Below are 17939 nucleotides of genomic sequence, written 5' to 3' on the forward strand. Positions count from 1 at the left end.
ATATTTCAGATTTCTTATGATATATTCCTAGAAGTGGGATCACTGGATCAAATGGAAGTTCCATGTTTAATTTTTTGAGGAAACTCCATACCATTTTCCATAATGGCTGCACCAGTCAACATTCCTACCAGCAGTGTACTTGGGTTCCGTTTGCTCTACATTTTTGCCAGTACTTACCATTTATTGATTTTTTGATGGTAGCAAATCAATAGGTGTGAGGTGATACCTCATTGTCATTTTAATTTGCATCTCTCTAATGATCAGTGACTTGAAGCATTTTTTCATATGTCTCTTGGCCATCTGTATATCCTCTTTGAAGAAGTGTCTATTTAGGTCCTTTGACCATTTTTTAATTGGATTGTTTGTCTTTCTTCTGTTAAGTTGTTTGAGTTCCTTACATATTTTGGATATTAACCCTTTATCAGCTCTATCATTGTCAAATATGTTCTCCCATGCAATCGGCTCCCTTTTCGTTTTGTTTATGGTTTCTTTTGTTGTGGAGAAGTTTTTTATTTTGATGTAGTCTCATTTGTTTATTTTCTCCTTAGTTTTCTTTGCCCTAGGAGATGTATCCATAAACATACTGCCACGAGAGCTGTCTGAGATTTTGCTGCCTATGGTTTCTTCTAGGATTTTTATAGTTTCACAACTTACATTTAAGTCTTTTATCCATTTTGAGTTTATTCTTGTGTATGGTGTAAGTTGGTGGTCTAGTTTCATTTTTTGCATGTATCTGTACAATTTTCCCAGTAACATTTATTGAAGAGACTATCTTGACTCCACTATACTAGTACTAATATGCCATTGCCCTTTGTCAAATATTAATTGAGCATAATGGCTTGGAATGATTTTTGGGGTCTCTGTTCTGTTCCATTGATCTATATGCCTGTTCTTGTGCCAGTACCAGGCTGTTTTGATTATGGTGGCTTTGTAATATAACTTGAAATCTGGTATTGTGATTTCTCCAACTTTTTTCTTCTTTCTCATGATTGCTACGACTATCCAGTGTCTTTTTGGGCTCCATATAAATGTTTGGAGTATTTGCTCTAGATCTGTGAAATATGCTGTTGGTATTTTAATAGGGATTGCATTGAATCTGTGGATTGCCTTGGGGAGTATGGACATTTTAATGATGTTTATTTTACCAATCCATGTTAGTACATTTTTTTTAAAAAATATATTTTATTGGTTTTTCACAGAGCGGAAGGGAGAGGGATAGAGAGTTAGAAACATCAATGAGAGAGGAATATCGATCAGCTGCCTCCTGCACACCTCCTACTGGGGATGTGCCCACAACCAAGGTACATGCCCTTGGCCGGAATCGAACCTGGGTGGGACCTTTCAGTCCACAGGCCGATGCTCTACCCACCGAGCCAAACCGGTTAGGGCCATGTTAGTACATTTTGTTCATTAGATTCCACATATGAGTGAAATCACATGGTACTTGTCTTTCTCTGACTGGCTTATTTCACTTAGCATAATGCTCTCCAGAACCATCCATGCTATTGCAATGGGTAAAATTTCTTTCTTTTTTTCAACTGAGTAGTATTCCATATATAAATGTACCACAGCTTTTTTATTCCTGCATCTACTAGACACCTGGGCTGCTTCCAAATCTTAGCTATTGTATATAAAGCTGCAATGAACATAAGGGTGCATATATTCTTTCAAATTAATGTTTCAGGTGTCTTCAGATAAATTCCTAGAAATGGAATTGGTGGTGTTTCTTCTTATAAGCTCATGTGTGTTTATCAATTACAGGTTCTGTGGCATTGAGTTTTTAAAATTTATTTTCCAACTTGCCAGCCTTTTGAATCAAAAGTCAACCACCTGCAATTCCAAGCAGGTGATTTTTGTTTTGTCATTCTCATGTGGAAATTCTCTTTTACTTGGTCTTTGTGAATTCATACATGTTGCATCTCTCCTTCAAGGAGACATAGAGCCTTCGGTTTGCCTTAGTTTATCTTGGTGGCAGCTGGCCTGGAGGATGACTGCTCACCTCTGTGAGGTGTACCGAGGGTCCCCCAAACAGAATGAGAATGACCATCTCAAACGTGCCCTCCAAGACTTGAAAAATTTCCTGCTTGTTTTTTGTGACATTATAACAAATAGTAGCAGAAACTGTATTTTATTTTCATAGGTTTGGCATAAAGTCTTGTACCTTTTAAATTACTTTCCCACACTAATCTAGATGGCAAGCCACACTTAACTGCCCTACAAAACTGATGGCTTAATTGCACCACAATAATTGGGTATTTCTTTGTATCACAAATCCACTGTCTCTTACAGAGAATGAACATCGGTTTAAGGGCCTTCTTAGTCATAGCTGATAGCTTACAGCAGAAAGACGGCGAACCACCCATGCCCGTTACAGGCGCTGTCCTCCCATCAGGAAACACGTTGAGAGTGAAGAAAACATATTTGAGTAAAACACTCACTGAAGAGGAGGCCAAAATGATAGGTGGGTTTCAAAGATGTGTTAGATATGGGACTTATTAAGTCTTTAAACTGATATTTACCCTTAGTGATACACTTTGAAAAAATATATGTTTTATTTTCCTCACCTGAGGATATGTTTATCTTTTTTATAGAGAGAGGAAGGGAAAGACAGAGGTATATAGAGAAATATCCATCTGGGAGAGAAACATCCATGGTTTCCTCCTGTATGTGCCCTGACCAGGAATCAAACCCTCAGCCTAGGTATGTTCCCTGACCAGGCATGGGACCCACAACCTTTTGGTGCATGGGAGGATGCTCCAACCAACTGAGCCATCTGGCCAGGGCAAAAAAATCTTTATAAAAGTAGCTATGCTGCCCTTTAAACTTTTTGGAACTTTCTGGTAAACATTTTGCCATTTTAATGTTAGACTCTTATCTGTGGTCTTTTCAAACGTCTAATGTTGATTATCTACAGTTTATAGTAGATTTCTGAGACATCTGTGTCCTTTGGTAGATAATCTTGTTTATAAAGCAACCACATATACATTTATTTATTCATCCATTTATTTGTTCATATTTATAGGTGTTTTTTCTTCTTCTTTTTTTTTTTTTAGTAAAATTAGTTTAAGCTGTGTTTTACCACACATACTGGGTTATGTTAGGGGTTTAGCCTATATGAGATTTTCATTGTAATTTAACAATCTTAATCCTAAGATTATATTTACTTCTTCCTGAGTACCTGAATTTAGAAACCTACTACAAAGTTTTTTAAGATAGTAACTAGAATTCAAAGGCCTAACAAAAATACATGAGGGCATCTTTTGCTATAAATATAGGGTGTTCCAAAAAAAATGTACACACGTATTTTGAATAATTATAAAGGCAGTATTTATTAGAATACATTTCATTTTCAAAATTGTGCTATCAGCTGTTAAAGTGTTTACATTTTGGGGGACACCTTGTATTTATCTTTTCTGCAATGCTTAAATTAGTTCAAAAAGATTTAATGCATGAAAAATAATCATTAATAATTATTTTATTAAAGTATAAATTGTAAATGCAATGCAATTTACTTTTCATTTGTATTATATACAGAAACATATAAAATATATATTTGAAATACATATGCTATACATATGTGTCTATCCCTGTAGGACACTGACACTGTATTTAATGAAAACAGTAAAGTAATATAGCTAAAATATATTTTATTTTAAAATTTATGATGTGAAGTCATTTTGTTTATTTTATTTTTAAAAATCCACACATATATTTCAGAGAATATCCTCACTCCAAGTGAGAATTATCCTTCATTCATTAATGATGGTGAATTTTCTTGTACTAATTAGAAATATAAAAATTCTAAAGTAGAACTTTCTGTTTCCTTGTTTATTTTAACTATTCTGGAAACTATTTCCCATTGAAGTATTAGAATTCCTATTTATTCCTAAATTAAATGGTTATTTGGTGAACACCCACTAAGTGCAGGGCACTGTGCTAACAATCCTACAGATAAGAGATTGAATTAGACTTTGTTCAAAGAAGCCATCACCCATAGAAAGTCTTCAATAAAAAATGACATAGAGGATAAATACACTAAGATTTCATTCTTTGATAAATTTAGTCAAAGATGTAAATGTAATGCATTTTTTCAGGCATGTCATTATATTATTCTCAAGTACGAAAAGCTGTGGACAGCATTTTAAGGCACCTTGATAAAGAAGTAGGAAGGTGTATGATGCTAACTAACGTCCAGATGTTAAACAAAGAACCTGAGGACATGATCACGTGAGTACAGTGAGGACTAAGTCTCAACAAAGGGTTGATTAACCAGAAGACACCAGCAGAGATTCTTCTCATTTATTCTGTGTAACTGACCCTTGAACAACATGGGGAATAGAGGCACTGACTCCTGCACAGTTGAAAATCCATGGGTAACTGTTTCTCCCCCAAACTTAATTATTAATAGTCTATTCTTGATCAGATATCTTACCAATAACATAAACAATTGATTAACTCATATTTGTATGGTATATGTATTATACACTGTATTCTTCCAATAAAGTGAGCTAGGGAAAAGAACATATTATTAAGAAAATCATAAGGAAGATAAAATACATTTACAGTACTGTTCATATTTATTGAAAAAAAGCTGTGTGTAAGTAGACCCATACAGTTGAAACCCATGTTGTTCAAGGGTCAACTGTATTTTATTCTTTCATTCTTAGAACCAGATTTTTAAGAAGTGTTAAGATTGTAAAAACATACTTTTGTAATATTTGACTAAATCTGAAAATAAGGTCAAACCTGATATTGATCTGTTTTGGTTGTATGTGAAGTAGCATTAGGCCAGTAAGTTAGAAATGGGCCCAAGACTCATTCATTGGTTCACATCTTTCAGACATGGCATTTTGCTCCCAAGCTTGATCACAGTGCTGTACTTCACATTTTTCAGAAGTGGTGTTTTGTTCTCAAGCCTGATCACCAGTTTACAGACATTCCGTCTTTATAAATGTCAAATTCACTTGTTTCTGGTGATAATCCTGAACTGAGAGACTTAAACCGGCTGAATAGTCTCTATTCGACCATGTCATAGAAATACTGGATTTTAAGAAAGCATACGTAACTTTGAATGTAGAAATGAAATGTTCTTAAGCCAAAATCTAAGATCTAGATTTAGAATCAGAATTCTACAGAAGAAACTCATACAACTTATATTTGCTACATTTGCTTAATTATGGCAGAAACTAGGATTGGGTTTTAACTTAACTTTTTTTTTTAAAATCCTCACCCAAGGATATTTTTCCATTTATTTTTTTAGATAGAGTGGAAGGGAGGGAGGAGACAGAGAGAGAGAAATTAATCTGAGAGAGACACATCCATTGGTTGCCTCCCGCATGTGCCCCAACCAGGCCTGGGGCTCAAACCTGCAACCGAGGTACATACCCTTGACTGGGAATCAAACTCACAACCCTTCAGTCTGAACGCTGATGCTCTAACCACCGAGAAAAACTGTCCAGGGCATTAAATTAACATTTTAACAAAGCTTCTATTTTGCTCTTGGCCTGTGAATTAAATTATATTTGACACCTGTGGCATACATTTCCAAAAATATATAGTTAGGAAAATTTTCTTTGTCACTCAGCATATTCAGTCCCAAATACCACAGTTAGTTAGAAGGTTGCCACCTATATGGGAAGTTTATATTGTGGGTGTGTATTTTACGAGGGTGGCATGTTGAAAACAAAGGATGACAAAATAAAACAAGAAGAGTAAAAATTACAGAATTATTTTACTAGTAAATACATATTTAGCATCATATAAAGTTAAAATGAAAGCCTCCTCCTCAGAGCTCCACTTGAAATCTGTCACCATTCCTTGGCTTGGTGTGATTCCTCCAAGACCTTTCCCTGTGTCAGCACAACTATATATATACATTTTTTACAAAAATATGGTATATACAATGCATGCTAATGTATAATGAGATGAAGATCATATAAAGACTTTTCAACCAAAGTGACAGCAGAGTTGAAACTGACCAAGGATAATAACATTAAATATATTGTCTGTATCTCTGGCTCTTACCTCACAATTACCAGATTGTCCATAAACCTTTAACATCATTATTACATACTTTTTGAATATATTAAAGCAATTTTAAGTTTATAATATAGAAGATATATGAAATGCTTTTCAAACTTCTGGTATAGAGTTCTTTCCTCTTTTAAAACAGTAAAGAAATGAAAGGCCTTTATAGGAAGACTTTATTAATAATCAAGATGTCACAAAATAGAGTTAGGACCAAACAATATATTCAAAACCATAAACAGGTACAGATTTAAATGTACATGTAAAATTTTCATTTGTATTTTAGCCAATACCTTAAACTTTTCCCAAGATGATTCTGTACTTTTTCCTATTGAACCATCTTGAGACCCCCAAATAGGACTAGGAATATTTTTCATGCTCAGTTCTAAGGCAGATTCCTGAGTGGACAGTAACTCTTTGCCACGTTTAGGAGAAGAGTGTTGAGGTCCACACCACGCTAATGGGAATGATTATTGGAGTTAATATTCAAGGTTGGTCCACCACTTTCCCAGGTGCTGCTTAAGGTTTGAACTTAAACACTAAGCATTCTGTGTCATGCCATATCCATTTCCCATCCCTTTTATGGTTCATGCTAGCAGATAATAATAATAATAATATATGTTAAGGAAAAGTATGTTTTGGGGGGCTCACATGCTTCCTGTAGAAGCTCAGCGAGCAAGGCCTACAGTGATAAAAGGAAATCCTACACCAATTAGAACCTCTAATCTAGGCTTGGAAGCCTGCAAGAACTAGCCTTGGACTTCAGGCTAGGCAAGGTCATCCGTTTTCTGACAGATATGGAAAATAATCCCAACTGTTTAAAATATCTAGTGAGCAAGTTAGGAGGACTAATTAAATGACTCACGGAGTTGAATATGAACAGTTGGGAGAAATCCCTGGGCTCTAGCTCTGTCCAGGTACTGAGGAAATTATTTGAAGGTCCTCTTTTTTAGCCACTTGAAAACCATGACACAATAGCTTCCTCTCCACAGTCCTCATGCACACCATGCAGGACCATGGAAAAGGAGAGAAAATAGTCTCATGACTTTCCACAGAAGCAAAGTATTTTAGAAATCAACATAGAAGTATTTCATTTTTCACATAAACAGTTTTGTATTCATTCTTAACAAACTTACAAAAGCATGCTAGAAAGCAATGTTATCATCTTTAGAATGTAGAGAATTCTCCTTGTTGCATTTCTATTCAGACCACAGTTACTATTCCAAGAAGGAATTACTACTATGCTACTTTGCATTTTCATTATTGTATTTTGTGTCCAATAATTATATTAACTTGGTGACAATTTTATGTTTATTCTCAGAAGACTCAATCATCAGAATTTAAATATGCTGTCACTTGGGTTACTTGAAAAATTTGATGGGTAGTTAAGCTTTTCTATAAAGTTTATTTGATAAAATATGTGATTAAGAAGGTAGTTATTTAAACAACTAAAAATATAAGCAATTTATTACAGAATCTACATTTTTCTCTCAGATTTTACAACAGCGCAGAAGGCATTAATTACTTGTTGACATTTATTCTAAAGAGAGGAAAAAGAAAGAAGGAATCTTCATAGAGGGCAGGCCCATTGGAATAATTTTTAAAATCAGAAATGGGTGCAGAGCAATATGCATTGCAGTGTTTTACTTGACATTATGTAAGACATTTTTGAAGCACTTCATTTTAAAAAATAGGGTGGGAGCTCTAGAGGAGAAGCACAACTCAGCATGAAGAGAAGCTTCCATAAGTAATACCTTAATAAAGAAGAAAAAAATAGAGAAGCTTCCAGATGTCATGCTTGTTAGAGATAGTATTGCTTGTATAAAGCCCCATTTTTAAATTCTGAATGTAGGAATAACTATTGTGTATTTCTTACATGCTGATGCATTTAGGAATTTCAATAAATTCAATGTTTTTAATGCAGTCCATAGGGACCAAGTCCCAATTGAATGGCAAACTGCATGGTGGAATGCTATTGGTATCAGCATTTTTCTTTTCAGATATATAACTCTGACTAACATTTAAATCTTTATTAGTTTTCTCAGAGCTGGCAAAGCTGTAAAGGGCATGAACATTTGAAAATAATATGGAGCAAATAGCAGACAGTGATTCAGAAAGCATGGATTCTAGTCTTTGTTCACATAGTTGCTCAAATTTTTTAAATTTATCATAACCATTGACTATGTTTAAACTTTGTTTTCACATTCTAGGGGTGAGAGAAAGCCCAAAATAGACCTTTTCAGGACATGCGTTGCTGCTATTCCCCGGCTGCTTCCTGATGGGATGTCAAAACTTGAACTCATCGACTTGCTGGCTAGGTAGGTGGGAATGGTCGTGGACATTCTTCGATTAAATTGATTTTAATCCTTTGTCATGATTTACTGAAAAAGAGAATGATTATTGAAAACTGACAAAGATTTACCAAATGAGGCATTATTCTAGGTACTGTGTGTAGGCAAGGCGGTATAAATAAAATTTTTGTGGTGTTCAAGAGGTTCAAGAAGTTTAAAATCCAAAGTAGAAACCAACACATAAGGTAACTAACAATCCAAGGCCTAAAACTGTGCAATTAATAGCACAAAATGTCACAAAGTTCAGTGCCTGGAGGATTACTATGGCCTGGGAGAGTCAGCACATAACTCCTGGGAGAAAGTAGAGCTGGAGCTGCCCTTCGAAGGAAAGATGGAATTCAGAAAGGCAAAGGGGTTGATGTGAGCCGTCACAGCGGTGGGGCTGGGATGTGAGTAGATAAGTCTGATGGGGGAAAAGTTCATTCTAGGTCTGATTTCAATCTGAAGCCCACAGAAACCTCCTCGGGGGGGGGGGGGGGGGGCGGAGGAAAGAAGGTGGGTAACAGGGTCCTCAGCTAATTTTAGTACTTTAGAAAGCTGTCCCAAATCATATATTTATCATCCTCCCCATCCCTCACAAGAACCACAGTCCAACTAGAACCTAAAGTTAATTTGCTTTGAGTGAGATTGTATCATTTTTGTTAAGTAAGCTTAACTTTCTCATATTGATCTCAGGTTCTCACTGACAATTATGCCTATCAATTCAAAAATCAAAAGCGACAGAATGATCTAAATGCCATTTAGAAGGCAACATCATAAGAAACACAGGGTGCATGGAGGAAAGGGAAGGGGAGAACAAAAGTTATCCTTGATTTGAAAAAAAAAGGAAACAAAAAGGAGTTTAGAAACTCAACGATAAAAAGAAATAGAAATAAGACATGAGAGGTTGATTTTCAGCTCATCTTTACTATTAGCTGACACATTCAGACTGATGTAGTTTAAACAGAAGAATAACATAACAAATTCCATTTTAGGCAGGTTAATCTGATAACGGTGGAATAAAGAGTAACAAATATTAGTGCATACTGAATAAAAGTTGCATTATGTATGAATAATCTTGTTCACCCACATTCTCTAGCCTTGGAGAGCACCCTTCCATCAATACCCAAACAAAATACCCACGCTCCAATCCCATATGACTACAGGTCACCCAGTGGCCTCCCCTGGCTTCTGGGTATCTCCATGGAGTACGGTGTCTTCTGGCCATTGTGGCCATTGTGCTCCTGCTCTGGACAGCCATCCTGGTTTCCTCTGTTGACCACTTCCTGCTATCAATCAATGACTTTTGTAGCCTACTGTTCTTCCCCATTGCTCTTCATTCCAAGTGTAAACACAACCACTCCTTTCCTAATCCAGTCACCACTAGCACAAGGATGATGCTGGTTTGTGGGGTTTACTGAAGATTCATTCCTTTGGAAATCACCATTTCGGGCCGTGGTACCTCTGACCAAAGCCTACTACTCCTCTAGCCAATCTGCAGGCCAGCACCACACTGCTTTCCTACACATCCTGAACAGTCAGAATGGCTGGACACGTTTCTCATTTAATTCTAAGTCTTCTCTTTCTTGTTAGTTACTAGTTGTTGTTTTCCTGTTTCCTGCTTTACAATAGTTAATTTTATGTTTGTCACAAGATGATCTGTGATTTTCTGGTTAAAATCTAATAAAAGTAAAAGTGAGAAAGATCTGGGTGGATGAAATAGCAACTATATCTGATTGGCAGCTGTCTATTCATATTCTTCAAGGAACAAACACAGGGACCCATGTTACCCTTCCCCCAGCTTTGTCCTCTTCTTCCTTACCTGCTATCACCCAGACTTGTCTTGATACATTGTTTTCATTCAGTCTCAGTTCCATGACAGTCTGGACCTTTTTCTTCTTCAAAACTCCACTTTTATCTTCTATTGGGTCTTCTGTTCCTAAAGCTCCTCCTCCCCAGCCCCCACCTCAGTCCTAGCTCTTTATACTCAGTGATATTTTTGAGCATTTACATTGGTCAAATGTGAGTGCCATCATTTCCAGAGGAGTCCCCCCCCCCGCCCAATATGAAGAGCTGTTCAACCTTGGGGCTCTCACAGTCCTTAAAATGGTCTCGCATTGTGGTTTTAAAGATAAAACAGATGCTAGATTGCAAATTATGAATGAGAGCAAAGTTAAATGAAAAGTAGAATTAATCTCATTTAGAAAGCTGAGAGCATTGGCCCTTACTTAAAAGCTTCATCTAAATAGCCTTTAGTTTGACTCTAAAGACAGATGCTGTCCTGGCTTCATGACTCTATTGGTTTGCTCAGGTTGCCATAATAAAGTACCACAAACCAGGTGCCTTAAACACAGAAATCTGTTGTCTCGCAGTTCTGGAGGCTAGAAGCCCAACATCAAAGAGCCAGCAGGGTTGGTTCCTTCCGAGGTCTGTGAGAAAGAATCTGGTTCAGGCCTCTCTCCTGGCTTCTGGCATTTTCTGGCCGCCTTTGGTATTCCTTGGCAAAGAAGCATCACCCCAGTCTCTGCCTCCATCTTCACAGGACAGTCCCCCTATGTGCATATCTGTTTCCAAATTCCCCCTTTTTATGAGGTCACCATGGATCAGGGCTCACCTTGCTCCAGCATGACCCTAGTCCAAATAATGTCTCATTCTGAGGTCCTGGTGGTTTGAATTTCAGCCACGAATTTGGGGAAAACACAATTCAATCCATGACAGTGGCCATTGTCCTTAGTTAACATTTACTGAGTGCCTGTTGTTCCTGTCTTAAAAAGGTGGCTTGTCACCTGCAGAAGCTTATTCTCTATTCTCTATATAGGCAGGTAAAATGCAGTAAACACGAGTAATAACAGTAAGATGGGGAAATCACTTCAAGCATTTTTCATAAGCTAGTGTTTTCGCACTCTGGGCTGCAAAGATGGCTTAAAGCTGCTTGTACAGTAAAGGAATCTTTCTTCCCAAATGGGTGGACTTCAAGGGGGAGGGGACTCCCTTTACTTCAGCCTTAACCAGAGCAGCTCAGATTTATGTATTATATATTAGAGTTCTACATAAAAGAATTCATAGAGGTGCTGATTGAGATACAAAGTTTGTAAATTCCTATCTCAGACAGTTCTTAATTGGAAGCCAGGCTTTAAAAGGGGTCTCAGTTTTCTTTCAGCAGCTGTAATCTCCTTAAAAACTGTGGACTTAATTGGGTCTTGCTCAGAGAATTGCCTTCCATCTTCCTTCTCCACATCTTTGTGGAACTTGTTTTGGAAACAGGAAATAGATCTTCCCTGACTTTGTACATATCTGCTTACTTATGAGCTTTTGCCTGGATATTTGGACTTGGTTAAATTTGGACCAGTTAGTGAGCTTTAGGCAATAAGAAAAGTATTTATTTATCAAGTTTTTGAAATACTATTTATTCAAAAATGTATAACTGTACCACACTTGTTTTCAGAGAAAACTTTAGATTAAGAATTAGAAGTCCTGGATCAGAATCCTGGATTTTAAGAAAGTTCCTTAATCTCTCTGGGTCACAATTTCTTCTATTGCTTGGGGATATTATCGACCCTGTTTGTGGGAGGCCCCCATTGACTGGCCACCTTCTACTCTGACACTGAACATTTCCAGGCTTCTGAGTCCTGGAAATTTTCTCTCCTAAAAATCTTTGTCCTTTATCTCTCCCTTCTTTGTTACTTCTTTGCCTCAGGTCAGAACCCACCCCCCACTTGTTGCCTAACTCACTGTAATGCCCTCCTGACTGGCCTTTGCCCTCAGTCTTATTGCTTCTTGAAGGCATCCTCCATATTTCTGTCTATTTTCTCAGATGTGAATTAATCATGTTACTTCTATAATTTACAGAATACATTCATTTTCTTCTAATGATAATAGCCAACATTTACTGAGTGCTTACCTTGTGCTATATGTGGTGCTAAACACTGTACACAGACTGTCTTAATGGTCCTCACAGCATGGTTATGAGATGCAGGGACAGTTTTTGTCTCCACTTTCCAAATGAGGTTCTGAGGCTAGGTGGGATTAGGTAAGTAGCATGAGGTCACATGACTAATGAGTCACAAAAGCAAGATACTGGTTTAGGCACTGATTCCAGAACATGCACACTTAACCCCTTTTCTGCTGTACTGCTTCCCGGGGTGGTCCATAGACCTTCCCTGAGCTTCCCCTGCTCCTTCTCTAGCATTGTTCTACACAGCACCCTACCCAATAGACACAGTCATACTGAACTCCATGCCATAAAGCTGTATGCAATGGATATAGTGCCTGGAAAATATTTTTTTATTGAATAAATGAATGAAAAAATTTATAAAGCATATGTTAACTATAATGCCCCATACCAATGTTGAGATTTAATATAGGTTAAACCAGAAATACACTGATATTCTTCAGTTGGCTAGCCCAGCCTTGCACTACCAACATTTGGGGCCAGGTTAATTCTTTGTCATAGGGAATTGTCCTGTGCACTATAGGAGGTTTATCAGCATCCTTGTCTTCTACCTGCTAGAGAGATGCCAGCAGTACTCTCCAACATGTGATCACCATAGTGTCTCCTCTGACAACCAAGCATCCCTTTGGACACCAAACTAATTAAGGACACCTGGACTGACTTTTAATTGCTCATTTTCACTGAGTCTCTTACTTTCACTAATATTCACATTTCTCATCTTTAAAAGTGGTAGGATTTGATAATAATTTATTCTTCTAGGCAGTAATGTATCAAAAAGTCTCCATGTACAGCTAAATGGCATGTGGTATCTTATATTGCATCATGAAACAGAAAAAAGACATTGGTGGAAAACTGGTAAAATATGAATAAATCCTGTGGTGTAGTTAATAGCATTGTACCAATGTTAATTTCTTAGTTTTGATAAGAGTACCATGGTTATATAAGATGTTAATGTTAGGGTTGCTGAGTGAAGAATATAACATATTAGGAGAGGGTGACCATTTTTTAGATATAAGTAAAAACAGAGACCTATAGATATGCCTTCATACATCTAGAAGAAAAGCTAATGAAGTGTGTGTTTTTTTGTCTTTTATTCATTGCACAGGCTCTCCATTCACATGGATGATGAACTGCGCCATATTGCACAAAATTCTCTTCAGGGTTTGCTGGTTGACTTCCCAGACTGGAGGGAAGATGTCCTGTTTGGCTTCACCACCTTCCTGCTCCGTGAAGTAAATGACATGCATTACAGCCTCCTGGACTCCTCCCTGAAGTTACTGCTCCAGCTGCTCACCCAGTGGAAACTGGTCATACAAACTCAAGGAAAAGTCTACGAGCAAGCCAACAAAATCAGAAATTCAGAGGTGATGTTCACATTCTTCCCATTGGTTCCCATGGATGTAAACAAGTTGGAGCCCAGAGAACCTTGGAGTTCTTACTCTTGGCTACCTCGGAACTTTCTCCCAAATGGGGGCCCTTACTCTTCCATCTGCCTAAATTGTGACTAAGAAACTTAGGGGGCGATTTGTTAGATATCAGGTTAGATTTGTTAACATTAACAGGGCCATTTAGGGAGTCGAATTTTTTTCAGAGAATTATGATTATAAATGTATTTATAAGAGCAATGGCAATAGACCAGAGAGATAGAGCTGAATTATGGATATAGAAATGGATATGGATGTGGATATAAAAGTTAGCTGCCCTCCAGGTTTTTTTCAAAGTGGCAGCATATTGATTGTGTTATCCATATCTGCAGAGAAGAAAAGTGCACTCTTGTAGTTTCTTCATTCTTTCATGCCTCAGTCCTAAATGATAAAACTTCATGGTAACACTTTGAAGTGCTCGTTGAGGAGCAGAGTTGTCAGAGGAGAACCAGGGCAGTGGTGGCATGGCATTGGCAAGGAGTCTAGCTGGAGAAGAGCATACCTGAGCATGTGAGGAACGTGGGCGTTCAGGGAGGTATAATTGTATTTAGCGACCAGCTAAAATCCTAGATTGGCTGATTTCAGTGATGATGTCCAGGTCATTCTCCCTCCTTGTGTTATATACATGTCAAAAGATGATAAGGAAAAAAACAAACACAAGGATTACATATGCTTGTAAAAGGAAAACTGAAATGAAGGCAGACTCTGCCCTGTTGTCTGGCTGGCATTTTAGACTCATTTGGTTGTGGTTTGGGAACATTCAGAATCCACCTCATAAACATCCAAAACCTAAATTAGAATCTAATAGAAAAACAAGTCTAATTAGAAAGTAAATATTTGAAAATGCAATTTAATACTGTCTAAAAAGTTTATTGAGAACTTACGTAAAAAACAAATTAGGCCACTTTAATTGAATATATAGAATAATATATGGTATGGTTGGAAGCAGTTTTGTTTTTATTAATGTTAATAGCCTTTGAAAAGTTATTTTTTCTCGTAGATAATAGAGACCTGATGGTATCCAAAAGTAACAATGGATCTAAAAACAAAAAGGGACCTATGATATTTCATGAATAATAATGAATTTATAGACATGTCTGGACCTAAGCCATTATAATTTAATTTAATATCACGAGGTTAACTGTGCCCAAAGGTGCACATATAAGATTAGTTTCCTCTTCCCCTGTTATTTTTCTGATATAGAATGTTGTTCTTATTGTATGACAGTTTATTGCAAATGGCTCCAGCCACCGAATGCAGTCGGAACGAAGTCCCCATTGCAGTGTCCTCCATGCTGTGGAAGGCTTTGCTCTGGTTTTACTCTGCAGTTTTCAGGTGGCCACACGCAAACTATCCGTTTTAATACTCAAGGAAATCCGAGCTTTATTTCTTGTCCTGGGTCAGCCTGAGGTATGGATTATTTTTCTGAAGTTCCAAATTTATTCCTTTCAAGAGTTTTGATGTTTAGATTAAAAATTGTAAATGATGCATTACTACTTTATGTTCTGTCATGTTACACATGATGTCAACAAATGATCTTTGCTTCGTGGTGGGTTTTTAATTATGAACTAGCACTATTAATTTAGGAGAGATAAGTCATATATTCTTAGAGCAATAGAAAAGCCTGTTTATCATTCTCCAAGAGATAGCGCTTATAAAAAAAAGTGAAGAATTAATATTGTTATAAATCATTTTGTCTTCATAATGTTCAGCATACATCAAAGTAAGCAGACATTATTACATTTATAATAGAGAATGACCTTAAGAAAATAATGGATACCATTTAAAATGATTGAGATACTTAACAGTCTGGCTAACCGAAAGTCATTTAATCTTTACAACAGTAGAAAAAATGGCATCATAAGAAAACATATCCCTTGAGATGGGAGAAATAAGCACATGATTAAGCACTATAACTCCAGCAAACATCCCACCCTCAGTCAAGGACACCCTTGTTCAGGCGTCCAGGCTCATGGCCTGCTGGCACAGGTGGCCAAACCCCAGGCATGAGTTGATTAAAGAAGGGCCATCTTTTTATGCCACTACTTCTTTAGAAAAAAAAAATGGTATTTTTCTTGTTTTAAGTCATGGGTCTTAACTTATGATCCTCAAAATGGTCATTGTCTTTCCAAATCCATCACTGTCCTGGTTATTCACATTTTTTCAGGTAGCTATCTGAAATATTTTAGGATCATGCCTCTGGTATCAAGTAAATAGATCTCTGAGACATGCTATACTTTGGTAAACCTCCATTAAGTCTCTAATTATGAGAATACTGATAACAATCACTATGTAAGTATCAGTTACTACCTAAGTGCTCTACACATATATTATCTTATTTAACTCTCACAATAACCTAAGAATGAGTATTGTTTTTACCCCCAATGTACAAAGACTGAGGTTTAGGGAGGTTAAAAGTCTTTATCAATAGCTAGGACATGACAGAGCCATCATTCAAAGCCAAATACAGATGCCTCCAAAGCCCCATGTTCATACTGGTAATTGCTTTTCCAGTAGACTGTACGGGATGTTTCTCACATAGTGTGTTGTTTTCTTACACCAGCCATGACTCTTTGGAAACCATTCTCATTCTCATTTTGAAATCATTCTCATACATGAACAAAGATATTCCAAAGCTTCCCTATAAGGCTTCTAAGTAAACAATTTTATGTATCTGAGCTTCTCTATAATAAAGAACGGCAAACATACACATTCATTCACTTAGAAGAAGGGATTGAGAAGTACACATTACCAGTTACAAAATAGCCATGGGGATGTAAAGTACAGTACAGGGAATGTAGTCAGTTATATTGTAATAACTATGCATGGTGCCAGGTGGGTACTGGAAATGTCAGGGGGCCACATTGTAAAGTGTACAATTGTGATACTTTTTTCTTATGCCCATTCTATTGGCTTCTTTACCAAATAGCTATACACTACGTAGTTACCATAGCGAGCATGTGGTTAGTCTCCAGTACCCTTTCTTTCGGACTAAATTCAGTCACAGTCAACAATTTATCAGTTATTTTAGCAGATCAGTGACTTCAGTAAGTAGCATTTTAGAGATCAGGCAAAGCATATTTTTGTGGGCTTTCCAGTCCTTAAAATTAATGACAACACCAGTGCTTCAGCGAATAACATCTGGTACAGTATTTAGATTCCTGTGCACATGTATGAATTTTTGAAATTCAGGTGCATGTCTTCTCAGTGCAATGTGAAATGGGAGTTCTAATTACCTTCCACTGAAACTTGAAAGACTCAACTCAGAAGCATAGAGAGTTTTATCCACTGCCGTTCACCATCTTGACACGCAGTTTTCTGTGAGAAAACCCTTATCGCTGTCTTGCACACTGTTCTGCTTTCATGTTCTAGACAAAGGGAGTGGGCTGGATGGGAAGGATCCATTTTCCCATGGAGAGTAACCACCTCTCCTTTGTATAGGATGACGACAGGCCTATGATTGATGTCATGGATCAGCTAAGTTCTTCCATTCTTGAAAGTTTTATTCATGTAGCAGTTTCGGACTCAGTAAGTACATATTTGACTTTTGTTGCTAATCATTTTAAGTATAAGATCTGGACATGTCTGACAAAAGAGAGACAAAGAAAAATAGTATGGAAGAATTCAGGGGTTTTATGTCAGGTTAATAAACTGATGCAAAAGTACTTAGGAAGCTCTCGCTAGTGTAGGTCAGTGGTTAGAGAATCGGCCTGTGTACTGAAGGGTAGCAGGTTGCTTTCTGGTCAATGGCACAGACCTGGGTTACAGGTTTGATCCCCAGCCCAGTCTGGGTGTGTGTAGGAGTCAACCAATCGATGATGTGTCTCTCTTACATCGATGTTTCTCTCTCTCTCCCCCTCTCTTCCTTCCACTCTCTAAAAATCAGTGGAGGAAATATCCTCAGGTGAGAATTAAGAAAACAAGAAAAAAGTACTTAGGAAAACAAGGCAGGATTTTCAAATACTGGTTCAGGAGACATTCGGATAATTTCAAATGAAATTTGAGCCTTAGGTATATAAATAATGTATTTTGACAACTGCAATTTCAAGAAGAATTGCTCAGGCTTCTTTAAGAAAATGAATTCACATTATTTATTGTACTTCACACTATATGTACCTTATATTTAAAGTTGCTTTACAGTTTATAAGGTGCTTTCACATTTATTATCATTTTGACCCTGATAGGTATCAAAATTCAAAAACATTA

The 17939-nt window shown here is 37.1% G+C and overlaps 1 protein-coding gene across 12 annotated transcripts in view; it reads left to right on the forward strand.

Annotated features, from left to right (window-relative positions):
* The window catches only part of FRY (FRY microtubule binding protein), a 608287-nt gene that overhangs the window by 369552 nt on the left and 220796 nt on the right, over positions 1–17939 (forward strand). For all 12 annotated transcript variants that reach the window (XM_059684112.1, XM_059684113.1, XM_059684114.1 and 9 more), the window contains 6 exons: positions 2290–2461; positions 4095–4227; positions 8238–8345; positions 13415–13673; positions 14961–15143; positions 17175–17261. In XM_059684112.1, the coding sequence (XP_059540095.1) occupies positions 2290–2461; positions 4095–4227; positions 8238–8345; positions 13415–13673; positions 14961–15143; positions 17175–17261 (942 nt within the window). The remainder of the gene's footprint in view (positions 1–2289; positions 2462–4094; positions 4228–8237; positions 8346–13414; positions 13674–14960; positions 15144–17174; positions 17262–17939) is intronic.

Source organism: Myotis daubentonii, chromosome 2 (assembly GCF_963259705.1).
Source record: "Myotis daubentonii chromosome 2, mMyoDau2.1, whole genome shotgun sequence".
Taxonomy (NCBI): domain Eukaryota; kingdom Metazoa; phylum Chordata; class Mammalia; order Chiroptera; family Vespertilionidae; genus Myotis; species Myotis daubentonii.